This window comes from Molossus molossus, unplaced genomic scaffold, assembly GCF_014108415.1.
Source record: "Molossus molossus isolate mMolMol1 unplaced genomic scaffold, mMolMol1.p scaffold_m16_p_3, whole genome shotgun sequence".
Classification (NCBI taxonomy): domain Eukaryota; kingdom Metazoa; phylum Chordata; class Mammalia; order Chiroptera; family Molossidae; genus Molossus; species Molossus molossus.
Window position 1 is genome coordinate 128,479,435 of NW_023425366.1, and position 25,609 is coordinate 128,505,043.

Genomic DNA, 25,609 nt, shown 5'->3' on the forward strand with positions numbered 1-25,609 from the left:
GAAGGAGACAGGGAGAGAGAGAGAGCGAGAGGGAGAGAGAAACATCAATGTGAGAGAGACACATTGACTGGTTGCCTCCCACACACCCTGACCAGGACCGGGGATGTGCCCTTGACCAGAATCGAACCCAAAACTCATTGGTCCACAGGCTGACGCTCTAACTGCTGAGCGAAAATGGCGAGGGCTATTTTTTCTTGAGAGAGAGAGAGAGGAAGGGAGAGGGAGAGAGAGAGAAACATCAATGAGAGAGAAACATTGATCAGCTGCCTCCTGCATGCCCCCTACTAGGGATCGAGCCAGCAACCTGGACAAATGCCCTGACTGGGAATCAAACCAGAGACCTCTTGGTGCATGGGTCAAGGCTTAACCTCTGAGCCACATCAGCTGGGCTATTTTTTTTTTTTTAATTACAGTTGACATACAATATTATTTTCAGCTATACAACATAGTGATTAGGCATTGATATAACTTATGAAGTAAATGATCACCCTGATAAATCTAGTACTCACCTGACACCAAACATAGTTATTACAATATCATTCACTATATTCCCTATTTTTTACTTCACATATCCATGACTATTTTGTAACTACCAATTTATACTTCTTAATCCCTTCACCTTTTTTACCCACTCCTCACACCCCCTTAGATACAACAGCAAAAGTATGATCCATAAAAGGAAAAAAGTAATAATGAACTTTTCAAAATAAAAAAAACCTTGCATCTCAAAAGACACAATTAAAAAATTGAAGAGGCCCTGGCCCAGGTTGTGGGTTTGATCCCCGATCAGGGCACACACAAGAAGCAACTAATGAATGTATAAATAGATGGAACAACAAATTGATATTTCTCTCTCCCTTCCTCTCTCTCTCAAATCAATCAATAAATACAAAGATTTAAAAAAAGAAAGTGGCCCTGGCTAGTGTGGCTCAGTTGGTTGAGTGTCGTCTTGTACACAGAAAGGTTGTGGGTTCAATTCCTGGTCAGGGCACAAAACTAGGTTTCGGTTTTGATCCCTGCCTAGAATGGGAGGCAATGGATTGATGTTTCTCTCTCTCCCTCTCCCTTCCCCTCTCTCTAAAAATAACATGTCCTCAGATGAGGATTAGACAAAAAAAAGTTAAAAGACAAGCTACAAATTGGGAAAAAATATTTGCAAACCATATCTTTAAAAAATATATTTGTATTGGTTTTTAGAGAAGGGAGAAGGAGAGAGAAACATCCATCAGCTGCCTCCCACACCACCCCTACTGGAGATGGAGATGGAGCCTGAAACCTGGGCATGGACCCTGACTGGGAATCAAATGGTCAAGCTTTCCATGGGCAAGATGACACCCAACCAACTGAGCCACACCAGCCAGGGCAGCAGTTTCTTAACTTTATCTTAAAAATTAGGAATTACACTACTAGGAATCCAAAAGTAATGAAAATGTGTCCATATAAAGACACGCAGTGCAGACCCGGATGGCTTCATGGGGGAATTTTACCGAACATTCAAAGAAGAACTAACACCCATTCTCCTCAAACTATTTCAAGAAATTCAAGAAGAAGGAAGACTTCCAAACTCATTTTATAAGGCCAGCATAATTCGAATTCCAAAACCAAAAAAAGACACTACAAAGAAAGAAAACTACAGGCCAATATCCCTGATGAACATAGACGCCAAAATCCTGAACAAAATACTAGCAAAGCGGAACCAGCAATACATCTAAAAAATTATTCACCATGACCAAGTGGGATTCATCCCAGGGATGCAAGGCTGGTACAATATTTGCCAATCAATAAATGTGATACACCACATAAATAAAATGAATAAAAACCACATGATCATATCAATAGATGCTGAAAAAGCTCTCGACAAAATCCAGCATCCATTTCTGATAGAAACGCTCAGCAATGTGGGAATAGAGGGATCATATCTTGACATAATAAAGGCCATATATGAAAGACCTACAGCCAACATCATACTCAATGGGCAGAAACTAAAAGCATTTTCCTTAAGAAGAGGAACAAGACAGGGATGCCCACTTTGTCCACTCTTATTTAACATAGTACTGGAAGTCTTAGCCATAGCAATCAGACATGAAGTAAAAATAAAAGGGATCCAAATTGGAAAGGAGGAAGTGAAACTCATTATTTGCAGATGACATGATATTGTTATACATAGAAAACCCTAAAGAGTCCATCAAAAATCTATTAGACTTAATAAATGAATTTGGCAAAGTAGCAGGATATAAAATTTATGTCAAGAAATCGACGGCATTCTTATACACCAATGAAGAACTCACAGAAAGAGAAACCGAAAAAACAATCCTATTTACCATCACGGCAAAAATATTAAGATACCTAGGAATAAACTTAACCAAGGAAGTAAAGAACCTATTTGCAGAAAACTATAGGACATTGAAAAAAGAAATAGAGGAAGATAAAAAAAAGTGTAAGCACATACCTTATTCATGGATTGGAAGAATTAACATCATTAAAATGTCCATATTACTCAAAGCAATCTATAGATTCAATGCAATCCCCATCAAAATACCAATGACATATTTCACAGAACTAGAATATTTCAAAAGTTCATATGGAACCAAAAAAAACCTTGAATAGCCACAGCAATCTTGAAAAAGAAGGACAAAGTAGGTAGGATCACAATACCAGATATCAGGTTATGCTACAAAGCTACTGTAATCAAAACAGCCTGGTACTAGCACAAGAACAGGCATATAGACCAGTGGAACAGAACAGAGAACCCAGAAATGGACCCAAGACATTATGCTCAATTAATATTTGATGAAGGAGGCAAGAGCATACAGTGGAGTAAAGACAACCTCTTTAATAAACGGTGTTGGGAAAATTGGACAGCTACATGCAAAAAAATTAAACTAGACCATCAACTTACACCATACACAAAAATAAACTCAAAATGGATAAAAGACTTAAATGTGACTTGTGAATCCATAAAAATCCTAGAAGAAAATGTATGCAACAAAATTTTGGACATCATATGCAGCAGAATTTTCACTGATACATCACCTAAGGCAACAGAAACAAAGGAAAAAATGAACATGTGGGACTACTTCAAACTCAAAAGCTTCTGCACAGCAAAAGAAACAACCACCAAAATGGAAAGGCAACCCACTGTATGGGAGAGCATAATTGCCAATGATACATCAGATAAGGGGTTAATTTCCAAAATATATAGTACTCATACAACTCAACAAAAGGAAGACAAAGAACCCAATTAAAAAATGGGCAGAGGAGCTAAATAGACACCACTCCAATCAGGACATGCAGATGGCCAAGATATGAAGAAATGCTTAACATCACTAATCATCAGAGAGATGCAAATTAAAACCACAATGAGGTATCACCTCACACCTGTCAGAATGGCCGCCATTAACAAATCATCAAACAACAAATGTTGGTGAGGGTGTGTAGAAAAGGGGACTCTAGTACACTGCTGGTGGGAATGCAGACTGGTGCAGCCACTATGGAAAACAATATGGTGTTTCCTCAAAAAATTAAAAATTGAAATGCCATTTGACCCAGTGATCCCACTTCTAGGAATATACCCTAGGAAGCCTGAAACACCAGTCAGAGAGAATATATGTACACCCATGTTCATAGCAGCACCATTTACAATAGCTAAGATCTGGAAACAGCCCAAGTGTCCATCAGTAGACGAATGGATAAAAAAGCAGTGGTACATATACATAATGGAGTACTATGCAGCTGTAAAAAGAAAGATCTCTTATCCTTTGAGACGACATGGAGGGACCTGGAAAGTATTATCCTAAGCGAAACAAGCCAAGCAGAAAAAGACAAATACCACATGATCTCACTTATATGTGGAATATAATGAACATAGGAGTCTGAGGAATAGGGTAGACCCAGAGACGTGGAAGGAGGGTACAGACTGACAACTCTCAGAAGAGAGGGTGGTGGGAGGAGGGAAGGGATAAACCAGAGAACTTATATGCATGTAAGTGTAACTGATGGACACGGACAACAAAGCCGGGGACAGGGTGGGGGGTATGGGGAGGAGAGTGTTAATGGGGTAAAAAAGGAGAAACATCTGTAACAAAACAAAACAAAAAAACAAAACAAAACGACACCTGGTGAACGTTTACAGCAGCATTCATAGGAGCCTTAATGCTCATCAACTGGTGAATAGATAAAATATGTCATAGCCACACAGTGGAATACTATTCAGCAACATCAAGGAACAACTTGCTGATACATGGTGCATAACATGGACCACAAAAACATGCTCGGTGAAAGAAGCCAAGTGCAAAAGACTATGATTCTGTGTATCTGAAATGTCCAGAAAGGTAAATGTACAGAGGCAGCAGATTATTGGTTTCCTAGGGCTGGGGATGGGAGCAGAGATTAAGTGCAAATGGGCAGCAAGGAACATTTTGGCAATGGAAATGCTCTTGTGGAGATCGCACAACTCTCTAAATTCACTGAAAATCATTGGGTTGTATGTCCTGTATATTTATTACTCAGGGGCGTAGTAGAGGCATCTAAGGCTTCTGCGCACGACATGGGACTTGATCAGCTTGCTCCTAGGGTAGTGCACCAGCTTTCCTAATTTGTGGACGTAGTTCTTCAAGAATGACCACATGCACTCTCAGAGTATGCCTGGGGTGAGAACGGATACATGGCAACACTGTTTACAACTGCACACCAGGATTCTCCGGGCCCTCCGCCCCATTGTCGGTTTCCTGCTGGCGAAGCCGCGCCTTGGGACTGGGAGTTCCGGCGCGGTGTCTCAGGACACCGCAGGGCAGTGCGGCCAGAGCGACTGGACGGGGGAGCGTGGTGGGCGAGGCAGGCCGCGTCTGTCCCTCTGTGCGCTGGACGTGTCGTGGAGTGCAGGCTGCCTGAGTTCAAGTCCCCGCAGTGCCACTTGCGAGCTACCGGACCGAACCGGCTGCCCCGCCGCCGCCGCTCTCCATCCCGGCCGAAGAGGATTGGTGCCCCAGCACCTCTGTCAGCTCTCAACCCACGCTCGGCTACCGCGAGCGGCGTCCCCGCCGCCCAGCTCCCGGCATGCCCCGCGCGCCGGCGGTCGCCATGGCAACAGCCGCCTACTTCCGGAGAAGCAGGGCGCGAGGCCCGCCCCGGCCGTAGAGCGCCGACAGTTGACGCGGCGGCGCGGGGCGCAGGCGGCGCGGCCATGGACTTCTCCAGGTTCCTGGCCGAGGACTTCGACGTGAAGGAGTGGATCAACGCGGCCTTCAGGGCCGGCCCCAAGGAGGCGGCGGCGGGGAAGGCGGACGGCCACGCGGCCACCCTGGTCATGAAGCTGCAGCTCTTCATCCAGGAAGTGAACCACGCCGTGGAGGGTGCGCGGGGCGGCGGGGCGAGGGGGCGCGGGGCGGCGGGGGGTCGGGGCGCGCCGGGCGGCGGGGCGAGGGGGCGCGGGGCGGCGGGGGGGCGGGGCGCGCGGGGCGGCGGGGCGGGGGCGCGGGGCGGCGGGAGGGCGGGGCGGCTCTCCCTGGCCCCCGCGGGTCCGTAACACTTGCTCATTCCACCTGGAGCGGTGCTGTCAAGTTTCCTTTAAGACATAAGTTAAAAGAGTAACTTTTAAAAAATGGTTTTATTGATTTTGACAGCGAGAAAGAGAGAGAGAAACGTGAATGAGAGAGAAACTTCCGTGAGAGATACATCAGTAAACATCAGTGAACATCAACCCGCTGCTTCCCCCACGCCCCCTACTGGGGATCCCCCCTGCAACCCCGGCATAGAACAGGCGACCTCCTGGTGCGTGAGACAGGGCTCAATCCACGGAACCACTGAACCTCGCCGGCTATTAAGTAATAGTCAATTGATCCTTACATGTCAAAAGTGTGTGGGAAAGACACACCTGGGCAGCATCGTGTTTGTGCAGATTCAGTGCAGCGAGGAAGCTGGGTGGCTGGAATAGAGACTGCAACTGTCTGTTAAGGGCAGTTAGTTTTTAAAAATAACACCAGCCGCCATTTGACAAACTCCTCGACATGATTTTAATCCACTGTATGTTTATTTATTACTACTGCAGGCCAGTCTCCCTGCTAGGCTCTGTGGGAAAGACGGGGTCAGCAGCTACCCACTGGAGCATAGGGTCCACTAACCTTTTAACAAAAGTTAGGGAAAAGGGATGCTTATTTCACTTCAGATGCTTTTTTAAAAAATTTTTTTCTTTATTGATTTTTTAGAGAGAGAGGAATGGAGAGGGAGAGAGAGAAAAATCGATGAGACAACATTCATTGGCCGCCTCCTGCATGCCCCACACTGGGACAACCTGGGCATGTATCCTGACTGGGACTGGTGACCTCTTGGTGCAGGGGTTAATGCTCAACCACTGAGCCACACCGGCTGGGCTCATTTTATTTTTTTATTTTTTTAATCCTCACCCGAGGACATTTTTCCATTTTTTGTTCAGGTAGAGTGGGAGGGAGAGAGAGGAACAGAGAGAGAGAAACATCAATGTGAAGGGACACATCGAGTGGCTGCCACCTGCACAACCGACCAGGGCCGGGGACAAACTGCAACCGAGGTACGTGCCCTTAGCGGGAACCGAACCCGGGTCTCTCAGGACTGCAGGCCAACGCTCTAACCGCTGGCCAGGGCCGGCTGGGCTCATTTTAGATGTTTTATTGTACTTTGCATCTTTTACTAATTAATAAGCTTCCACTATGCTTGTGTTAAGAAATGGACACTGGGGATGAAAAATGTCCCCTTCTGGAGTTTCCTGCCTTGTGGGGATGATTTGTAAAAAGTCTGATTACAATGAGGTGTGACTTTACTGAGACCTGAACCCAGAACTGGGAAAGCTGGAAGAGGGTGGTTACCTCCCATCAAGGAAGACTTCATAGGGCAAAGAGGGGGAGTTTATTAATAATAGCAAATATTTGAGTCATTAGTATGTTGGGCACAGTTTTTTTCTTTGTTGTTGTTAATCCTCATCTGAGGATATTTTTCCATCGATTTTTAGATAGAGTGGGAGGGAAGGAGAGAGGGAGAGAGAGAAACATTGATGTGAGCTTGGCTGCCACCCACACGACCCCCAACTGGGGCCGGGGACAAACTGCAGCCGAGGTACGTGCCCTTAGCGGGAACCGAACCCGGACCTTTCTAGATGCTCTAACCACTGAGCAAAACCAGCCAGGGCCATAAGATTTAAAAAAAAAGAAAAAAAATTTTTTTTTCTTTATTGCTTTTAGAGAGAAGAAGGGAGAGGGAGAGCTAGAAACATGGATGAGAGAGAACATTGATTGGCTGCCCCCTGCATACCCCTTACTGAGGATTGGGCCCACAACCTGGGCATGTGCCCTGACCGGGAATCAAACTGACAACCTTTTGGTTCATGGGTCGATGCTCAACATCTGACCCATGCCAGCCAGGCCATAAGATATTACCAACACAAAAAAGTACCCCCATACCTATTTGCAGTATGGTCTGACCCTTACCCTCCCAGAGGCAACTCCTGCAAGTGATAGTTTTAAAATGGGTAAGGAGTGGACTACATTTTGGGGGGCTGAGAGGAAAAAAGGTGCCTGGGGAACCAGCCAGGTCTAAAGAGTGACTATGAGGCTTAGCATTTAGAAACCAGGCTGGGGCCATACCAGCACTTAAAAGTCAGTGAATTCTCTGTGTGTTGAAGAAATCTTTGTGTGATTTGTCTTTGTTTTCTTAGCCTTAGAACTGTTTACCTGGGGTCAGTGCTGGGAATTTTTTCAAGGCAGAGCTGGATGGATACGTTCCTGAAGTACATCTTCAAGATATGAAGGTCAATTCAGCACATTGGTGGAGCAGAAGACCCTGGGCTTTTTTGGTTGATTCCCAGTGAACTGCTCATTAAAGGGTTAAAGAGCTATGCTGTTAACTCTCCCTCCCCTTCCAGATAACACATCCCAGTCTGCAGAGGTGTTTATTTTTTTATTTTTTTATTTTTTTAATCCTCATCCGAGGACATTTTTTCATTTTTTGTACAGACAGAGTAGGAGGGAGAGAGAGGAAGAGAGAGAGAGGGAAACATCGATGTGAAAGGGACACATCGAGTGGCTGCCACCCGCACGACCAACCAGGGCCGGGGACAAACTGCAACCAAGGTACGTGCCCTTAGCGGGAACCGAACCCGGGTCTCTCCGGACCGCAGGCGGACGCTCTAACCGCTGAGCCAAACCGGCCAGGGCTGCAGAGGTGTTTAAACTTTATTTTGCACTTGAGGCATTTAAAAAAATGTAGATTCCTTGGTCTCACTTGGTCTTCTACCAGATCTACTAAATAGGAATCTCTGGATGGTGACCTAGTGACCTGCATTTTAACTTCACTGTAGCTAGTTCTCATGGTCTGCAGACTATATTTTGCAAAGAGTGTGTAAAGCTTGGTTTCAGTTCTGTGAAACCTTGGCCTCTCTGAGCATCAGTTGTATCCGTAACACGTGGCTGCTAACGATTGGTAAGTGATATACTGTGTATAAAGCAGCTGCTCCATAACTGGCATTCACCTAAGGTCAGAGTCCTCCGTTCTCCTTCCTTCAAAGGGATGTTAACATTGAACTCATTGGTGCAAAACAATTCATAGTGGGTTAGATCAATGGTGAGTGTTGTGTTAAATCACATGACCCTCACCCATCAGTCTGGGGAGGATGTGGTCCTGCCAGAGGACAGCTCCCCTTTCACTGCGTGCCCCCACCATTTTCCACAAGCTGGAGAAATGGTATGGTTGATAGACAGCTTCCTTCCTGTCTGACTTATATTGTTCACTGGTCCTATTTTCACCTTTGATATCTATTTCTGTTCTTGGGTTCTTGCTACAGAAACGAGTCACCAGGCCCTTCAGAACATGCCCAAAGTGCTCCGTGATGTTGAAGCCCTTAAACAGGAGGCATCTTTTCTGAAAGAGCAAATGATTCTTGTCAAGGAGGATATTAAAAAATTTGAACAGGACACATCTCAGTCAATGCAGGTATTTTGGCTCCTGTCCTGAATGTTGACTCGTGGATTTGGAAGATGTTTGCTGTCAGAGTGAGTTGCCTCCCTTAACTCAGAATTCTACCAGGCACTCAGACTACTCTTTTGCTGGATTCTTTCAACTTACTCATCTCTGTTCAGCACCCACTGGACCTTTAGCCATGTGACTGGTGTTACAGGCACAGGTGTTCCCTATAGATGGGAGCATGCCACAATACTTAGGTTTCAAGTCACTGATGGGAGGTAGAGAAAATGGGACAGTCACTTTCTTGGTTTTTGACCCCTTTCCCTTTTAGGTGTTGGTAGAAATCGATCAGGTGAAGTCCAGGATGCAGCTTGCCGCTGAGTCCCTTCAAGAAGCAGACAAGTGGAGCACCTTGAGTGCTGACATTGAGGAGACGTTCAAGACTCAAGTAGGTTTCTTGTTTAGGGGATGTTGTGAAATCTGTTTAGGCATGAACTTGAGGTTTGTGGAAACTAATGAGATGGCCATTCACTCGCAACCATAGGGGTAGGAAATGGCTGCGGACAGAAACATTCAGACACGGGGTAGGGAGAATCTGAGAGTGCGCTGAGCATTTCCACCCCTTTTACTTTGTACCTTCTGCTTGTCTGAAGCTTCTCAGTCCCAGAGATGAATTCAGTAGATGTGCCAATAAAAAAGCAGAGTAAATGAGTGTGTGGAATATGGGCAGAAGGGCTTATATACCACAGGATCATGCTGAGTTAGCTTCTCCTGGGCTGCCAAATGTGGAAAGTAGTGATACTCTGAAACTTGCTTACCAGGATGAAGTGAGATGATGTCTTATGAAAAACTGTTTTTTTACTGTAAAACAAAATGAATTATCCTTTTGCTATTTTTTTTTAAATATGTTTTTATTGATTTTGTTTTTTTTTAGAGAGGAAGGGAGAGGGAGAGAGAGATAGAAACATTGATGAGAGAGACACATTGATTGGCTGCCCCCCCCGCATACCCCCTACTGGGGATAGAACCCACAACTTGGGCACGTGCCCTGACCAGGAATTGAACTGGTGACCTCTTGGTCGATGGGTTGATGCTCAAACACTGAGCCACATCGACTGGGCTCCTTTTGCTATTTAAAAAAAATTTTTTTGCCTGGCCAGTGTGGCTCAGTGGTTGAGCGCCAACCCATGCACCAAGAGATCGCTGGTTTGATTCCCAGTCAGGGAACATGCCTAGGTTGTGGGCCAGATCCCCAGTGGGGGCATGCAAGAGGCAGCCAATCAGTGTTCTCTCTCATCATTATTTCTCTCTCCTTTCCTCTCTCTCTCAAATTAATAGAAGAAAAAGTATATTAAAAAAAAGAAATGACCAATAAACATAGATTTGCTATTATTAGCACTCAAATAAATACAAATTAAAATGAGAAAGTGCCATTTTTCTAACCAGCTGGAAAAAATTTTTAAATCATAATAAGTATTGATGAGGGTGTAAAAAAGAAGTCTGTCTGGCACCATAAATTCATATTGTCTTTTTGGAAGGCAGTTTAGTACCATGCATCAAGAATCTTAAAAACATTTATATCCTGCCCTGGTCGGTTTGGCTTAGTAGGCCCTCAGATCCTCAAACTGAAGGGTCATGGGTTCGATTCCCAGCCAAAGGCACATACCTGGTTGGTATGTGCCTTGATCCCCAGCCCTGGTTGGGGTCATGAGGGAGGCAATCAGTGTCTCTCTCACATCAGTGTTTCTCTCTCTCTCACCCTCCGTCCCTTCCACTCTGTCTAAAAATCAATGGAAAAATATCCTCAGGTGAGGATTAAAAAAAAAAAAAATTAACATCCTTTGACCTGGTATTCCCTCTCCTAGAAATTTGTCTAAGGAAATAATCAGAGGACACAAAGATACTAATGTGCTATAATTAGTGTGATTTTAATGTTGTAATAGCAAAAACCTGGAAGCAACCTAAATCTTCCATAATAAATAAAATGTACGTTATGGGTCACTCATAATGGCAGGTGGAATATTGTAACAAAAAAATGTTTTTGAAAACTATTAATTACGTAGCAAAACACTTACTACTGACTATTAATTTGGAATAAACAGTTTAAAAAAGCATATATCCCTGGCCAGTTGGTTGGAGCGTTGTCCCATGCACCAGAAAGGCTACAGGTTCGATTCCTGGTCAGGGTATGTACCTAGTTTCTGGGTTTGGTCCCGGTTGGGGCACATATGGAAGGCAACCAGTCAACAGCCATTTTCTTATTTTATGCTTTTTCATACATTTTATCTGTTATTAACTGAAGTAGCAGGGGTGTTTTAAAATAAGTATCCTTTGTGCCGGTCTTTTTATAGGACATAGCTGTGATTTCTGCCAAGCTAACAGGCATGCAGAATAGCTTGATGATGCTCGTTGACACACCAGACTACTCAGAAAAATGTGTGCACTTGGAGGCCTTGAAGAACAGGCTGGAGGCCTTGGCCAGCCCCCAGATCGTGGCAGCGTTCACTTCGCAGTCTGTAGGTGAGTGCTGGCCATTTCTTAACCTGTGTGTACCCCTCTTTGCAAAGATAAGGCTTTCTGAGTATTCAATCTTCATAGTATCTCAATGTTGATTACATTATGTAGATTGGAAGTAAGGTGTAATTGATGGTTGCCTTTTTTTCAACATTTTATATGAAAAATTTCAAAATACAGAAAAGTTGAAATAAATTTATAGTAAACACACCATCTAGATAGCATTCTGCCACATTTGCTTTGTCACTTGTCTACCCAGCTGGCCACCTCTCTACTCATCATCTTATTTTTTGATGCATTTCAAAGTAAGTTGAGTTCAGTATTGGTTTGTGATTTTTTTTCTTTTTTTTGAGGTAAAATTTGCATGTAGAGAAATGAACAAATCTTAAGTGTACCACTTGATGAGTTGTAACCCTTATCATCAAGAACATTATATTAGTATGTTATTTCCCAGTGTTATTTCAACACATATGTTGAACTCTCCCTTTCCCTTTCATCCACAAAATGATTGGTTAACCAGGAGGAAGCAGCAGTAAAGCTGTTTTCTTACCTTCACAGCTGTTTGTATTGGACAGAACATAATCTGTATCCACTGCTCTTGCTTCCTTGATTCTCAAGCCCTTCTGCTGTGGGTTTAATGCTCTTCTGAACTCGTTTCACTGAAGATCTCCAATAGTTGTCATCAGCAAACTTGGAGGCCTCATCTATTTATACTTCGCTGTTTCTCATTGTCAACAATGGTTAATGTTTTTTGCTCCCTCCTTTCTGAAATGCTTTCCTCCCTTGGCTCCTGAGAAGTAGTACCAATTTTCTTTATATGATGGTACATTTCTGATGATGAAATTAAGTCATGAGAAGACTCTATCGTAAGAGTTCTGTATGATGTCTTAAATTTGTTTTAGGATGGTTGCATGTGCTGAGACCAGGCTCATTAATTATTTGTTGTTGTTAATCCTCACCTAAGGATATTTTTCCATTGATTTTTTTTTTTTTTTTTGGTGATACGTGCGTGCCCCTAGTGGGAACCGAACCTGGGACTCTCTGGTCCGCAGGCCGATGCTCAATCGCTGAGCCAAACTGACCAGGGCTCCATTGATTTTTACATAGAGTGGAAGGGAGGGGAGGAGGGAGAGAGAGGGAGAGAAAGAAACATTGATGTGAGAGAGACACATCAATTGGTTGTCTCTCGCACGACCAATCAGGGCTGGGGATCAAACCTGCAACCCAGGTTCGTGCCCTTAACCGGGAATTGAACCCAAGATACTTTGGTCCAAGGGTTGACGCTCTAACCACTAAGCAAGACTGGCCAGGACTCATTCATTATTTTTTGGAAATTTATAGCTAAATGGTTATAGGAATATGCAGACTTGTGTATATATAACCTCTTATACACACAAACATTATCAAACTTCATTATACTGAGTTTGACCATATATAACTTATTATTAAACTAGGACAGCCCTGGCCAGTTTGGCTCAGCGGTTAGAGCATCGGCCTGCAGTCCAGCGAGACCCAGGTTTGGTTCCCGCTAAGGGCATGTATCTCGGTTGCAGTTTGTCCCCGGCCCTGGTTGGTCGTGCGGGTGGCAGCCATTCAATGTGTCCCTTTCGCATCTATGTTTCTCCCTCTCTCTCTCTCTCTCTCTCTCTCTCTCTCTCTCTCTCTCTCTCTCCCCTCCCCCCCCTCCCTCTCTCCCTCTCTCCCTCTCTCCCTCTCTCCCTCCCACTCTATCTGAACAAAAAATGGAAAAAAATGTCCTCGGGTGAGGATATAAAAAAAAAAAAACTAGGACACTTTTGAGAGGAAAAGGGAATGCTTTAATAATGAAACTGAGACAACAGATGTAAACCAGACTGTTCTGGGCCATTTGGGACATACAGTCACCCCCGTTCCCCTATAGAACCCTTGAGAATGTCCTCTGGCTAGTTGAGTTTTTAGTGTGGTTGAGAGCAGCTTACTAACCTCTTTGTGCCAAACTGCAACACTGTTCTTCCTCTGAAGATGTTTGCTTTGCACTCCAGTCCTCCTGGTAGTCAGGGCCTGTGAAGGCCTGGCCTCCATGCCCTGGTGGGGAAGCCACACCAATTAGCTAATTAAAAAAAAATTATTGTCAAATTTTATTAATGCCTTTTCAGCATCTATCAAGATTGAATGTATTATGTTTATTTTCTCTGACCTACTAATGTGGCAAATCGTATTAATAGCATTCTTTTTTTTTTATCCTCACCCGAGGACATTTTTGCAATTTTTGTACAGATAGAGTGGGAGGGAGAGAGAGAGAGAGAGAGAAACATCGACGTGAAAGGGACACATCGAGTGGCTGCCACCCACATGACCGACCAGGGCCGGGGACAAACTGCAACCGAAGTACGTGCCCTTAGCGGGAACCGAACCCGGGTCTCTCCAGACCGCAGGCCAACGCTCTAACCGCTGAGCCAAACCGGCCAGGGCTGGGCACCGTTATTTTAAATTGAATTAAATAGTATTTATATTATCATAACTTTATAATTAGTTCCTTTATCTTTTAATTTCTTTTATATTCAGCTTCATGTTTATCCTGAAGTATTTGAGTGCCTTTTTTTACATTTTTTTTTCCTTTATTGATTTTAGAGAGAGGGAGGAAGTGAGAGGGAGAGAGAGAAACATCGATGAGTGAGAACATTGATTGACTGCTTCCTGCCTGCCCCCCACTGGGGATTTGGCCCCAACCTGGGCACGTGCCCTGACTGGGAATAGAATTGGAGACCTCTTGGAGCATGGATTGATACTCGACCACTGAGCCACACTGGCTGGACTTATTTTTTTACAATTTTAATTTTATCATTATTATTTTTTTAATCCTCACCTGAGGATATTTTTCCATTTATCTTCAGACAGAGTGGGCAGGAGAGAGAGAGACGGAAACATTGATGGGAGAGAGACATATCAACTGGCTGCCTCCTGCATGACCCTGACCAGGGTCGGGGACAGGGACAGTATAAACAGTGGGTACAGGGCATCTGGATCCTCAGCTGCCAGTAGCAGTTTTCATTTCCTGGGTGATCACAGGACCAGCATTCTTTTTTTTTTTTAATCCTCACCCGAGGACATTTTTGCATTTATCTTCAGACAGAACGGGAGGGAGAGAGAAAACATCGATGTGAGAGAGACACATCGACTGGTTGCCACCCACATGACTCCAACAGGGGCTGGGGAACAAACTGCAACCAAGGTATGTGCCCTTAGCGGAACCAAACCTGGGTCTCTCTGGTCCACGGGCCAACGCTCTAACCGCTGAGCCAAACCAGCCAGTGCAAGACCAGCATTCTTAAGGATCCCAGGCAGTCACTCACCACACCTGACATGAGCTAGGTGCTATTATCCTCCATCCAGTCCTGAACTCTTGCCTAGTGGTCCTGTTCCTTGGGGCCCCTCCAGTTGCCAAAACACTTTGCACTGCACTTGTGCTTCCCTGTACTCAGAAGTGGTGCACATTGAATCTAAGCCCAGGTGAGAGTGTTCGTCACCTAGAATCTGGATTACCAATAGTGATTGTACTATTATTTAGGTGCCAATGTTGTGCCCAGTGATGCATAAAGTTTAACCTTCACAACTACTCTGTTGTAAGCTCTAGGCTAACTGGAACACATTCATTTGCCCCAAGGGTTTACCCTACACTTGGCATGTATGCAAATAAACACTTGGCCCTGAATGATGGTTTTTGTAAAAAGGTTGCATATACACCTTAGCCAGATGAGTTAAGTTCCTGCACCTCAAGACAGAAGCCTGTATGCCACTGCCGTTTCTCTCTCCCTCTCTACCGCCATCTACACAGTGGTTAACGATCTGCATGTCTCACTGGTGATCAAGGGAAGAGGGGCGCTGGGATTTACAGGGCAGGCACAGGAAATGTGCAGGGCACTAGGTCGCAGAGCCTGTAGGATTCCCAACTTCTCCTTGGGGCATTTCAGCCTTAGCTTAACTGTGTGGTAAGCCCACCCCGGCAGCACAGTGCTGCCCTGTCACTTGCAGTTAAGAGGGCCTGGGCGGGAGCAGTTGACCCCAGTTATGCGCAAGCGCGTGTTTTGGTGCTGCCTGACCCTGGGTGGTGCCATGCACAGGGCTCAAGAGGAATCAAGTTTATGGCATTTTTTTTGAGTGCCTATCAGATGCTGTGATAATTCCTAGAAACAGTGAAACAAGACAGGAGAGGTAATAGCCCTTGTGGAGCTTATATAGGGGGTCCCAAGAAATATGCAACTTTGAATAATTATAAAGCCAGTGTTTATTAACATACATTTCATTTTCAAAATCTACAGATACCCTATGTACATTTTTTGGGGGTACCCTTTCCATGAAAGACCATAAGCTATTACACAAATAATTTAACAGAATACTGTGGATTGTGATTAGTTCTGTGAAGGGGAAGAAGTGATAGGGAGTAGCAGGGATAACTCTGTAGGTCGGCTGATTGGGAAGGGCCCTGAGGCTGCCTGTGTCAGTGTTTTTAGTTCGTTTAACTATGACATTGAGCCATGTAGCTCAGAGACAGGTGAGTGGTGGCAGCTCAGGTGGTTCAGAAGTTGACTTGCTAGTGGCTCTTTGGGCTACAGTTTTCTCTGTAGAATGGGGTTGGTTAATGGTTGTTTTAGAACCTTTCTGAGGCCGACACTTTATGATTCTATCTCAGAGTCAGGCGAGTTGCGTAAAGCACAAAATTGTTGGAGGCCCTCATCCTCCCCTTGTACAACTCTGAGCAGCAGTTTCCTTCAGTTTTACAGCATACGCCTCACTCTTGCCCCCCCCCCCCCGCCCCCCGCCCTGACTTGAACCCTTTTCTAGTCCCATGTAACGATTACCTAGCTGGTGTATAATCTTAGCTGTTCTAATGATGCTTATTGATACGTTATTCTAAACAAGCAGTGTCCAATTGAGACCTACTTTACCCTTAACTTATTTTTCATATTTATGATTTCCACGCATGAGTTACATCATTGTCTAGGTAGGAACTTCTGAATGCTAGCTCATTGTCCATCCAAATCGAATTCAGTAAGTTCTTTTCTCTGGTTGCTGCAGAAAACTTGGTAACAGCATGTACGTGTTTTATGTTGTTCTCCTCTAGAACAATCCAAAATGTTTGTGAAGGTGTTTACTGAAATAGACCGGATGCCCCAACTTCTCGCATACTACTACAAGTGTCACAAGGTGAGAAGCTGTGCGTGGCTATGCTTGTGGAATCCTAGATTAATACCCACAGGTAAAAATTGCCTCCGCCCTCTTACCTTTTTCTTCCCATTAGCCAGCAGGGGGTGCTCTCGGTCCAGCCTGGGGATTTATTTAATTGCCAGTTGGGAAATGAATTGGTCTCTCTTGTATTTATTTACAGCCGGATTTCATTTATAGAATGAAAATTTGTTTTCAGTTTTCCATTTTTGTCCTCTAAGGGAAGTTCATGTCTTAAGCTTTATTATACCCTCAGCAAGCAAAGAGAATTTTGTTTCCTAGGGTTGTTGAAGTTAGGATCCTACAAAACTTGACAGCGTCCTGGGCTAACCTAATTTCTTTCGAGCCCGATGCTCATGTGTCATGTAAGCAGTAGTGTTAGGACTTGAAGCTAAAACACACATTCACACTCCCTTCTGAGGCCTCTTCAAAAGGGTGGAGTGGAGGCCTACTGAGTGGAAGGACGTCGGCCTGCTTTTGGAGCGAGATAAAAGGAGAAAGGATCACTTAGAGGGCAACAGATTCAGTTTTGATTGATGATTAGAGCAGGTTACTGTAAGTGGGTTTTTTTTTTTGCCTTTTTTGGAGTGCATGACCCTCAGTGGGTACATGGTGGCTCAGGATAATGGGCTGCAGTACGTTGCTTGCCATGGCAGGAGGGCAGGGTGGTTTTAGCGGGCAGCATGTGTTGTACCCAGTGTGGCCCCTTTGTCTGCTTGTACAGGCGCAGCTTGTAGCAGTTTGGCAGGAGCTGTGCCAGAGCGACCTCCCCCTGGACCGGCAGCTCACTGGACTCTACGACGCCTTACTTGGAGCTTGGCACACGCAAATCCAGTGGGCTACACAGGTAACAGTTCACTTGTTCTGGGAAGAACAAAGGCTTGGTGACAGGAAACAGGTGACTACTCTGGGAGTTGTCTCTCAACTGCAGAGTGAATAATGTCCCTGCTTGCTGCCTTAATGGAAGGGGTTAAAAGATCAGCTTCCAAACCCAAGGCAATAAAGTTTTTAGATCTCAGTTAAAACTCTTATCGCCATTCTTATCTCTATCTTAAGTAGAATCTAATGTGACAGTGTTGCTTGTTGCTCAGCAAGGGAGCTGTGGAATTCCTGAAGGCCACTATCTTCTGATCTGAAAGCAGGAGGCTCTTAGGTGCCATTTGAGTGAACAAGATAATTTTTATCTTAACTTTGGATAAAATTTTCCTGGTATAAAGTTAGTTTCTCTTGTTCTCACAGTACCTTGAGAGTTGGTAGAAGAATGGGGTTTTAAAGGCACCCTCTGACTTGGGTCAGAGGTAAGACTGAGGAACTTTATTTGAAGTAGAATCTTTTCATCACTACTCTTTCAAAATTTCTATGCATTTTTCAGCTGTAAAGAGTGTGAATTACTTGTCTTTTTATTTATTGATTGATTGAATTTTATTTATTAATTTTAGAGAGAGGAGGGGGAAGAGAGAGAGAGAAACATTGATTTGTTGTTCCACTTATGTATGCATTCATTGGTTGATTCTTGTGTGAACCCTGACCGGGGTTCAAGCCTGCAACCTTGGTGCATTGGGACGACGCTCTAACCAGCCAAGCTACCCAGCCAGGCTATTGTCCCCTTGTCTTGATGCCAGGAGGTGCACTAGGTCCTCCTTTAGAAGGGAAGAGGCTACCTGACTTTTGAGTGATGACTAACTGGGTCTCTTTATGGTGTGACTTATATATTTTTTCAAACTTAGTTGTGAATTACTCTTCAAATGCTTGTCAGTCATTTGCTGGAATGAACCATGCAAGATGGTTAAATCACTCTTCTCCATCTTTTCATCTTTCTCCTTTAATCAGACCAATCCAGACTAAAAAAAAAGAAAACCGGGAAATGGCATCCTGCCGAAGTGTCAGTGTTTGTGTAAGCCTTCGTTTGCACTGGCCCTGTCCATCCTTGCTCATTTACATGTTCTTGCCTCCTCTTCTGGTATCACGAGGACGGAAACAGTCCATGTTCAAGTGTACAAATGCTCTTCACCGTCTATGAGAAAGGGTTTAGACTCCCCAGACTTCTGTTCAGGCCTCATCCCCAGTTTTGTAAGGCATGTGTTTATGCTAGTTCATACTTTGGGCCTGTGACCCATTTTCTTTTCAGGATGTAAGTAAGCATGGAATGTAGCTGTCATCTCCCAAAGCTCAGTCTATTGTGAAAGAAACCAAAGGTGCCATGGTAAATGTGTCTCCTTCAGCTGTTTCCCCTAATATGAAAATTTTCCAACATATAAAAACTTGAAAAAATTGTACAGTGAACACCCATGTACCCACCTCCTAGGTCCCACAGTGAACATCTTGCTGTATTAGCTTTATCACAGATCTAGTCATCTGTCCTTGTGCCTGTCCGGTCATTGACCCCTCTTATTTTTATTTTATTTAGTCTTATTTATTTTTTGTTAATTCTCACCCGAGGATATTTTTTCCATTGCTTTTGTAGAGAGTGGAAGGGTTGGGGGGTAGAGAGAAACATTGATGTGAGAGAGAGATGGGGCTGGGGATGGAACCTGCAACCTAGGTACGTACGTGCCCTTGACCAGAACTGAGCCCGCGACCCTTCAGTGCGTGGGCCGACACTCTAACCACTGACACTCTAACACTGTTCAGGGCTCATCTTAGTTTTTAAGTTTTATTTCAAAGTAAGTTACAGACATTCACTTTAGAACATACATCTTTTTAATTAGAGTTTAGTATTTGTTTATGGTTTTTAATAAAATTGGGAAATGCAATGATCTTAAATATACCATTTGTTTAGTTTTGACAAATGTAGCTTTTGTGCAACCTTATCCCCTTTTAAGATACATAACACTACAGAGGTCGTCAGTTCGATTCCTAGTCAGGGCACTTGCCCTGGTTGTGGGCGCGATCCCCAGTGGGGGGCATGCAGGAAGCGGCCAGTCAATGTTCTCTCTCATCAATGTTTCTATCGCTCTCTCCCTAAGACCAATAAAGAAGCAAATAAAAAAAAAAAAAAAGGATACAGAACAATACCATTACCTAGAAAGTTCCTTCATGGTCCTTCCTAGTCAGTCTTTGCACTAACATCCCTGAAGGCAACTGCTGTTCTGATTTATTTCTACCACAAATTAATTTAGCCTGCCTTAGAATTTGATACGAATGGAACTTTATAGTATGTATGTATCTTTTGGTAAGGCTTCTTTCATTCTGTGTGGTTTCTGAGAATTGTTCATGTTGTCGTGTGTATTAGTAGTTTGTTCCTTTTTATTGTTGAGTGTTATTACATGGCATGAAGACACCACAGTTTGTTTATTCATTCTTTTATTGATGGACACTTGAGCTCTTTCCAGTTTTGAGCTAATAGGAACAAAGCTGCTCTGAACATGAATCTATCGGTCTTTTGGGGACACACATGTTCATATCTCTTGGATAAATACCTAGGAGTGGAATTGCTGGGTTATAGGGTAGTTGTATTTTTAGATTTATGAGAAACTAGCAGACATTTTTTTCAGAGTGGTTGTACTTTTTACACTCCCACAAGAAGTGTGTCAGGGTTCTGATTGTTCTATATTCTTGCTAACATTAGGTGTTGTCAATCTTTTTAATTCTAGCTATTCTGGTGGGTGAGTAGTGGTATCTCATTGTGGCTTGAGGAGCAGGCATGACTAAGGATGTTGAGCACCTTTTCATGTGCTTATGTCTTCATGTGAAGTGTCCAGTGAGGTTTTTTTGTTCATTTGAAAAGTCGAGTTACTGCCTTCTATTACTTGGTTGTAAGAGTACTTTATATATTCTAGGTATGTCCTTTGTCAGATATGTTTTGTAGGTATTTTTTTCCAGTCTAGCATGGGCAGAAGGTATTGATTTTGATGAAGCCTAATTTATCAGTTATTTCTTTTTTTTTTTATTTTAAATTTATATTTTATTTTATTTTATTTTATTTTATTTATTATTATTATTTTTTAATCCTCATCCGAGGACATTTTTCCATTTTTTTGTATACAGACAGAGTCGGAGGGAGAGAGAGGAAGAGAGAGAGAGGGAAACATCGATGTGAAAGGGACACATCGAGTGGCTGCCACCCGCACAACCAACCAGGGCCGGGGACAAACTGCAACCGAGGTACATGCCCTTAGCGGGAACCGAACCCCGGTCTCTCCGGACCGCAGGTGGACGCTCTAACCGCTGAGCCAAACCGGCCAGGGCTATCAGTTATTTCTTTCATGGTTATTGCTTTCTGTGTCCTAAGAAACCATCACCGCCCTGGCCAGTTTGGCTCAGCGATTAGAGAGTCAGCCTGCGGTCTGGAGAGACCCAGGTTTGGTTCCCGCTAAGGGCACGTACCTTGGTTGCAGTTTGTCCCCGGCCCCGGTTGGGGTTATGTGGGTGGCAACCACTCAATGTGTCTTTCTCACATGATGTTTCTCTCTCTCTCTCCCTTCCTTCCTCTCTCCCTCCAACCCTATCTGAATATAAATGCAAAAATGTCCTCGAGTGAGGATTAAAAAAAAGAAAGAAAGAAACCATCACCAGCCCCAAGTTGCAAAGATATTCATCTGTATTTTTTTTCTAGAAGCTTGTTTTGCTTTTGCTGTTTGGTCTATGGTCCATCTTGAATTAATTATTGTGTCTAGTGTCAGATAGGGTCAGATTGTTTTTGCCTCAACCATTTAGGGTAATTCAGTAGCCCCAGGTGATAAGTTTGGTTTTGTGGTCTGTGAACTTTTTGGTTGCTTTTTGGCCAATGGTCAGAGAGTCCCTTTTGCCAAATCACTTTAAAGGAAAGGGAACACCTCTGAGCATAAGAGTTTTAATTGAAACATGCATAAAATATGCTGTTGAAGGTCTAGGATATAATTTTTTTTTATCCTCACTCGAGGACATTTTTTTGCATTTATCTTCAGATAGAGCAGGAGGGAGAGAAGGAGGAAGAGAGAGAGAAACATTGACGTGAAAGAGACACATCGAGTGGTTGCCACCCACGCGATCCCAACCGGGGCTGGGTACAAACTGTAATGAAGGTACGTGCCCTTAGCGGGAACCGAACCCGGGACTCTGGTCCACAGGCTGACGCTCTCACCACTGAACAGAACCGGCCAGGGCTGTAGGATGTAATTTTAGAGTTTCACCTGACCAACCAGTTAGAACTCTTTAATACAGAGTCATTTAGTCTAATTCTGCCCCCCACTCCTGGCTATTTAAGTAGGAGATGAGAACGAAGTGGGTACTCACTGCTCAGTCCTTTCTCACAACATGTAGGGAGGAGTCAGGATTTCTTTTTCCAGACAAGAATAGTTTCTCTCTCCTCCTTGGGTCTCTTCCTTCCTTGTAGTAACATGTTTCTTCTGCCCAGTGAGGAAGTCAGTTGAACCGGGTGATCTCTGACGGTTTCTGAGATTCTCCTCCACGATCACGTTTGGGGAATAGTGAGGGGAGCGCGTCGCCTGGAGAGAAGGGTTTGTACAGCGGCAGCTGTATGGGGCGTGGGGACACACAGTGGAACAGCTTTGAATTCAAGACACAGGAGTTTGTAGGAGGGGTAGAGTGAATGACATTACTGTTTTTTTTTTTTTTTTATCCTCACCCGAGGACATTTTTCCATTTTTTTGTTCAGACAGAGCGGGAGGGAGAGAGAGGAAGAGAGAGAGAGAGAAACATCGATGTGAAGGGACACATCGAGTGGTTGCCACCCGCACGACCAACCAGGGCCGGGGACAAACTGCAACCGAGGTACGTGCCCGTAGCGGGAACCGAACCCGGGTCTCTCTGTACCGCAGGCCGACGCTCTAACCGCTGAGCCAAACTGGCCAGGGCGACATTACTGTTTTAAGAATGATTTTGAGCCCTGGCCGGTTTGGCTCAGTGGTTGGGAGTGTCGGCCCGCGGACTGGAGGGTCCTGGGTTTGGTTCCCACTAAGGGTACGTACCTCGGTTGCAGTTTGTCCCTGGCCCCATTTGGGTCATGTGGGTGGCAGCCACTCAATGTGTCTCTCTGACATGAGAGATGTTTCTCTCTCTTCCCCCCCTTCTCCCTCCCTCTCTATCTGAAGATAATTGTCCTCAGGTGAGGATGGATTAAAAAAAAAAAGAATGGTTTTGATGTCAGAACATCATCTATATTGTTGCTCTGCCAAAAGGCTTAACCCTCATGCTACCCTGAGGGAACTTGCAGACAAATTCATATTCAAGACTGTTTAGTGAAACAGCTGACTGAGGCTTTTCAACAGTGTCATTGTCCCAACAGGGAAAACATTTGGGAATTGTTTTTAGATGGAAGGAGAGCAAGAAAGTGACAACTAAATGTAATTGCATGGTCCTTGATTGGATTCAGCTATCAAAGACATTAAAGGGACAGCTGGGGGAATGTGAACATGGCCTGAAGTAGGTACAGGTGTGACAGTAGGGTCAGGTGTAATTAGCTGTAATGTTGTAAGAGGAAGCCCTCCTTTCTAAGAGGTACATGCTGGCCCTGGCCTGTGCGCTCAGTGGTTAGGGCGTCAGCCTATGGACCAAAGGGGCACAGGCTCGATTCCCGGTCAAGGGCATGCACCTGGGTTGCAGGTTCGATGCCCACCCCTGGTTGGGGTGTATTCGAGAGGCAACCAATTGATGTGTCTCACATCAATGTTTCTCTCTCTCTCCCTCCTTCCCTTCCACTCTTATCTAAAAATCAATGGAACAATATCGTTAGGTGAGGATTAAAAAAACAAAAAATAGGTACATGTGGAAGTGATGTGTTGTGTTATCTGTGATAGAAATAAAACAAATATGGCAAACTGTTCATAATTTATGACTCTTGCAATATTTAAACACTTAAAATATAAGTAAAAATTTAAAATAACATTTAAAAATAATAAATTTTGTGGTGGTATGTAGGGTGAAGAAAGACTGGAGACTCGGTAGGAAGCTTGTCTGGTCTGGATGGTGATGGTGGCCCAGTAAGGGTGTCCAGTTTCAGAACAAACAATGGTTAGGACCTGGTGGCTGGTAAAGGGCCTGGACAAAAGCAAAGTCAGGGAGATTTTTATTCTGATTTAATAGAGATACTATGGATGAAAATAGGGAAGTTGAAGAGGAAATGGGTCTGGGGATGTTGGTGGAAAAATAACTACAATTTGGATACTTAAATTTCAAGTGAGCGTGGCTCAGCCTAATGGAACATCCAGTAGGTTGTTCCATTGGGAAGACCGTTGCTTAGGAAATATGAGCTGGTCATTTCGTTGTTTGTTGGGCTTGTTTGGTTCTTTCCTCTCTTTCTCTCAGACTCCAAAAGGAAAGTTTATCAAATAAACAGGTGTTGATTGAAGTTTTGTGAATTCTCCATGAGAATTTAAAAACTTTGTTTTCGCCTGGCCAGTGTGGTTCACTGGTTGAGCGTCTACCCATGCACCAGGAGGTCGCCGGTTCAGTTCCCAGTCGGGGCACATGCCCGGGTTGTAGGCCTGTCCCCCGTGGGGAGCATGCAGGAGGTGGCCAGTCGATGTTCTCTCTCATCGATGTTTCTATCTATCTACCCCTCTCCCTCTCTCTCTAAAATCAATAAAGAAAAAATATTTAAAAAAAACACTTTGTTTTCCATTTTGGTAATAATCTAATAAAATAAGCATATTTGGGTCACATATTTAACCACCTTACAACCAGTTGCTTCCCTGTGATTTCAGTGGGTGCATTTGTGTGGATAGTCACATTGGTGCCCCCTTCTGTTGGGGGCCAACAGGAAAGAATAGAGACAAACTCAGTCCCATCAGTACTTCTGTGATGGAAGCAGTGGTGCCAGCTGAGTGCTGTTCAGTGCCGTAACCAACTGGATGTTTTCACAGTAGTTTGTAGTTTGATAGGAGTAGGAGCAGTGTGCAAATTCTGTCAGACATCACCACATGGGACAGGTGTGCTGGACTTAGGAAGCCTTGTGTCATAGCAGTCAGAGCCCATTCGTGATAGGAAGGGCAGGAGAACATCTTTATTTGTCCTATTATTTTGAATTTTATTGGTTTTATAGTTAATTTTTTTTATTGTGGTAAAATTTACGTAACATAAAATTTACCACTTTAACCATTTCTAAGTATCCTTAAGTGGCATTAAATATATTCAAAATGTTAACTATCATCACTATTTCCAGAAATTTTTTATTATCTCAAATAGGAACAGTGTACCCATTAAGCAATAAGTTGGTAACTACTAGTCTGCTGTTCCCATAAATTTTCTTATTGGAGATACCTCATATAAGTGGAATCATACAATATTGTCCCTTTGTGTCTGCCTTATTTCACTTGGCATGTTTTCAGGCATCATCCATGTTGTAATATGTATCAGAATTTCACCTTTTTATGGCTGAATAATATTCCATTGTATATACCACATTTTGTTTATTCATCTGATGATAGACACTTGAGTTGCTTCTACCTGTTGGCTATTTTAAATAATGCTGCTATAAACATTGGTGTACAAATATATATTTGTGTCCCTGTTTTCAGTTCTTTTGTGTATATACCTAGGAATAGAATTATTGGGTTATACTGTAATTTTTTGACATTTGGGGGAGCTTCCAACTGTTTGCCACAACAGCTGTACCATTTTAAAAAAACTTTTATTCTTTATTGATTTTGGAGAGAGAGAAAGGGAGAGGGGAAGGAAGAGAGATAGAAACATCAATGAGAGAGAATATCAATTGGCCACCTCCTGCATGCCCCACTGGGGATCGGACCCATAAGCTGGGCATGTGCCCTGACTGGGAATTGAACCGGCGACCTCTTGGTGCATGGGTCAATGCTCAACCACTGAGCCACACTGGCCGGGCGTGGGCTAGTTTCTTTCTTTTTTTTATCCTCACCCGAGGACATTTTTCCATTTTTTGTTCAGATAGAGTAGGAGGGAGAGAGAGGAAAAGAGAGAGAGAGAGAGAGAAACATCAACGTGAAAGGGACACATTGAGTGGCCGCCACCCACACAACCCAACCAGGACCGGGGACAAACTGCAACCAAG

At 43.9% G+C, this 25,609-nt stretch overlaps 1 protein-coding gene and 1 non-coding gene across 5 annotated transcripts in view; one reads left to right on the forward strand and one right to left on the reverse strand.

Moving 5' to 3' along the window:
- Positions 1-5,145: 5,145 nt before the first annotated feature.
- COG7 (component of oligomeric golgi complex 7) overlaps positions 5,146-25,609 on the forward strand; it is a 61,106-nt gene continuing 40,642 nt past the window's right edge. For 3 of the 4 annotated variants that reach the window (XM_036279522.1, XM_036279523.1, XM_036279525.1), the window contains exons 1-6: positions 5,146-5,351; positions 8,810-8,958; positions 9,260-9,376; positions 11,280-11,448; positions 16,544-16,626; positions 17,369-17,491. In XM_036279522.1, the coding sequence (XP_036135415.1) occupies positions 5,183-5,351; positions 8,810-8,958; positions 9,260-9,376; positions 11,280-11,448; positions 16,544-16,626; positions 17,369-17,491 (810 nt within the window). In that variant the 5' untranslated portion in view covers positions 5,146-5,182. Of the gene's footprint in view, positions 5,352-7,664; positions 7,778-8,809; positions 8,959-9,259; positions 9,377-11,279; positions 11,449-16,543; positions 16,627-17,368; positions 17,492-25,609 lie in introns of those variants that run through there. The other variant, XM_036279524.1, reaches the window with a different exon arrangement.
- LOC118643036 lies at positions 15,439-15,557 on the reverse strand. The gene has a single exon (XR_004961924.1). It is a non-coding gene; the product is annotated as a small nucleolar RNA SNORA76 (small nucleolar RNA).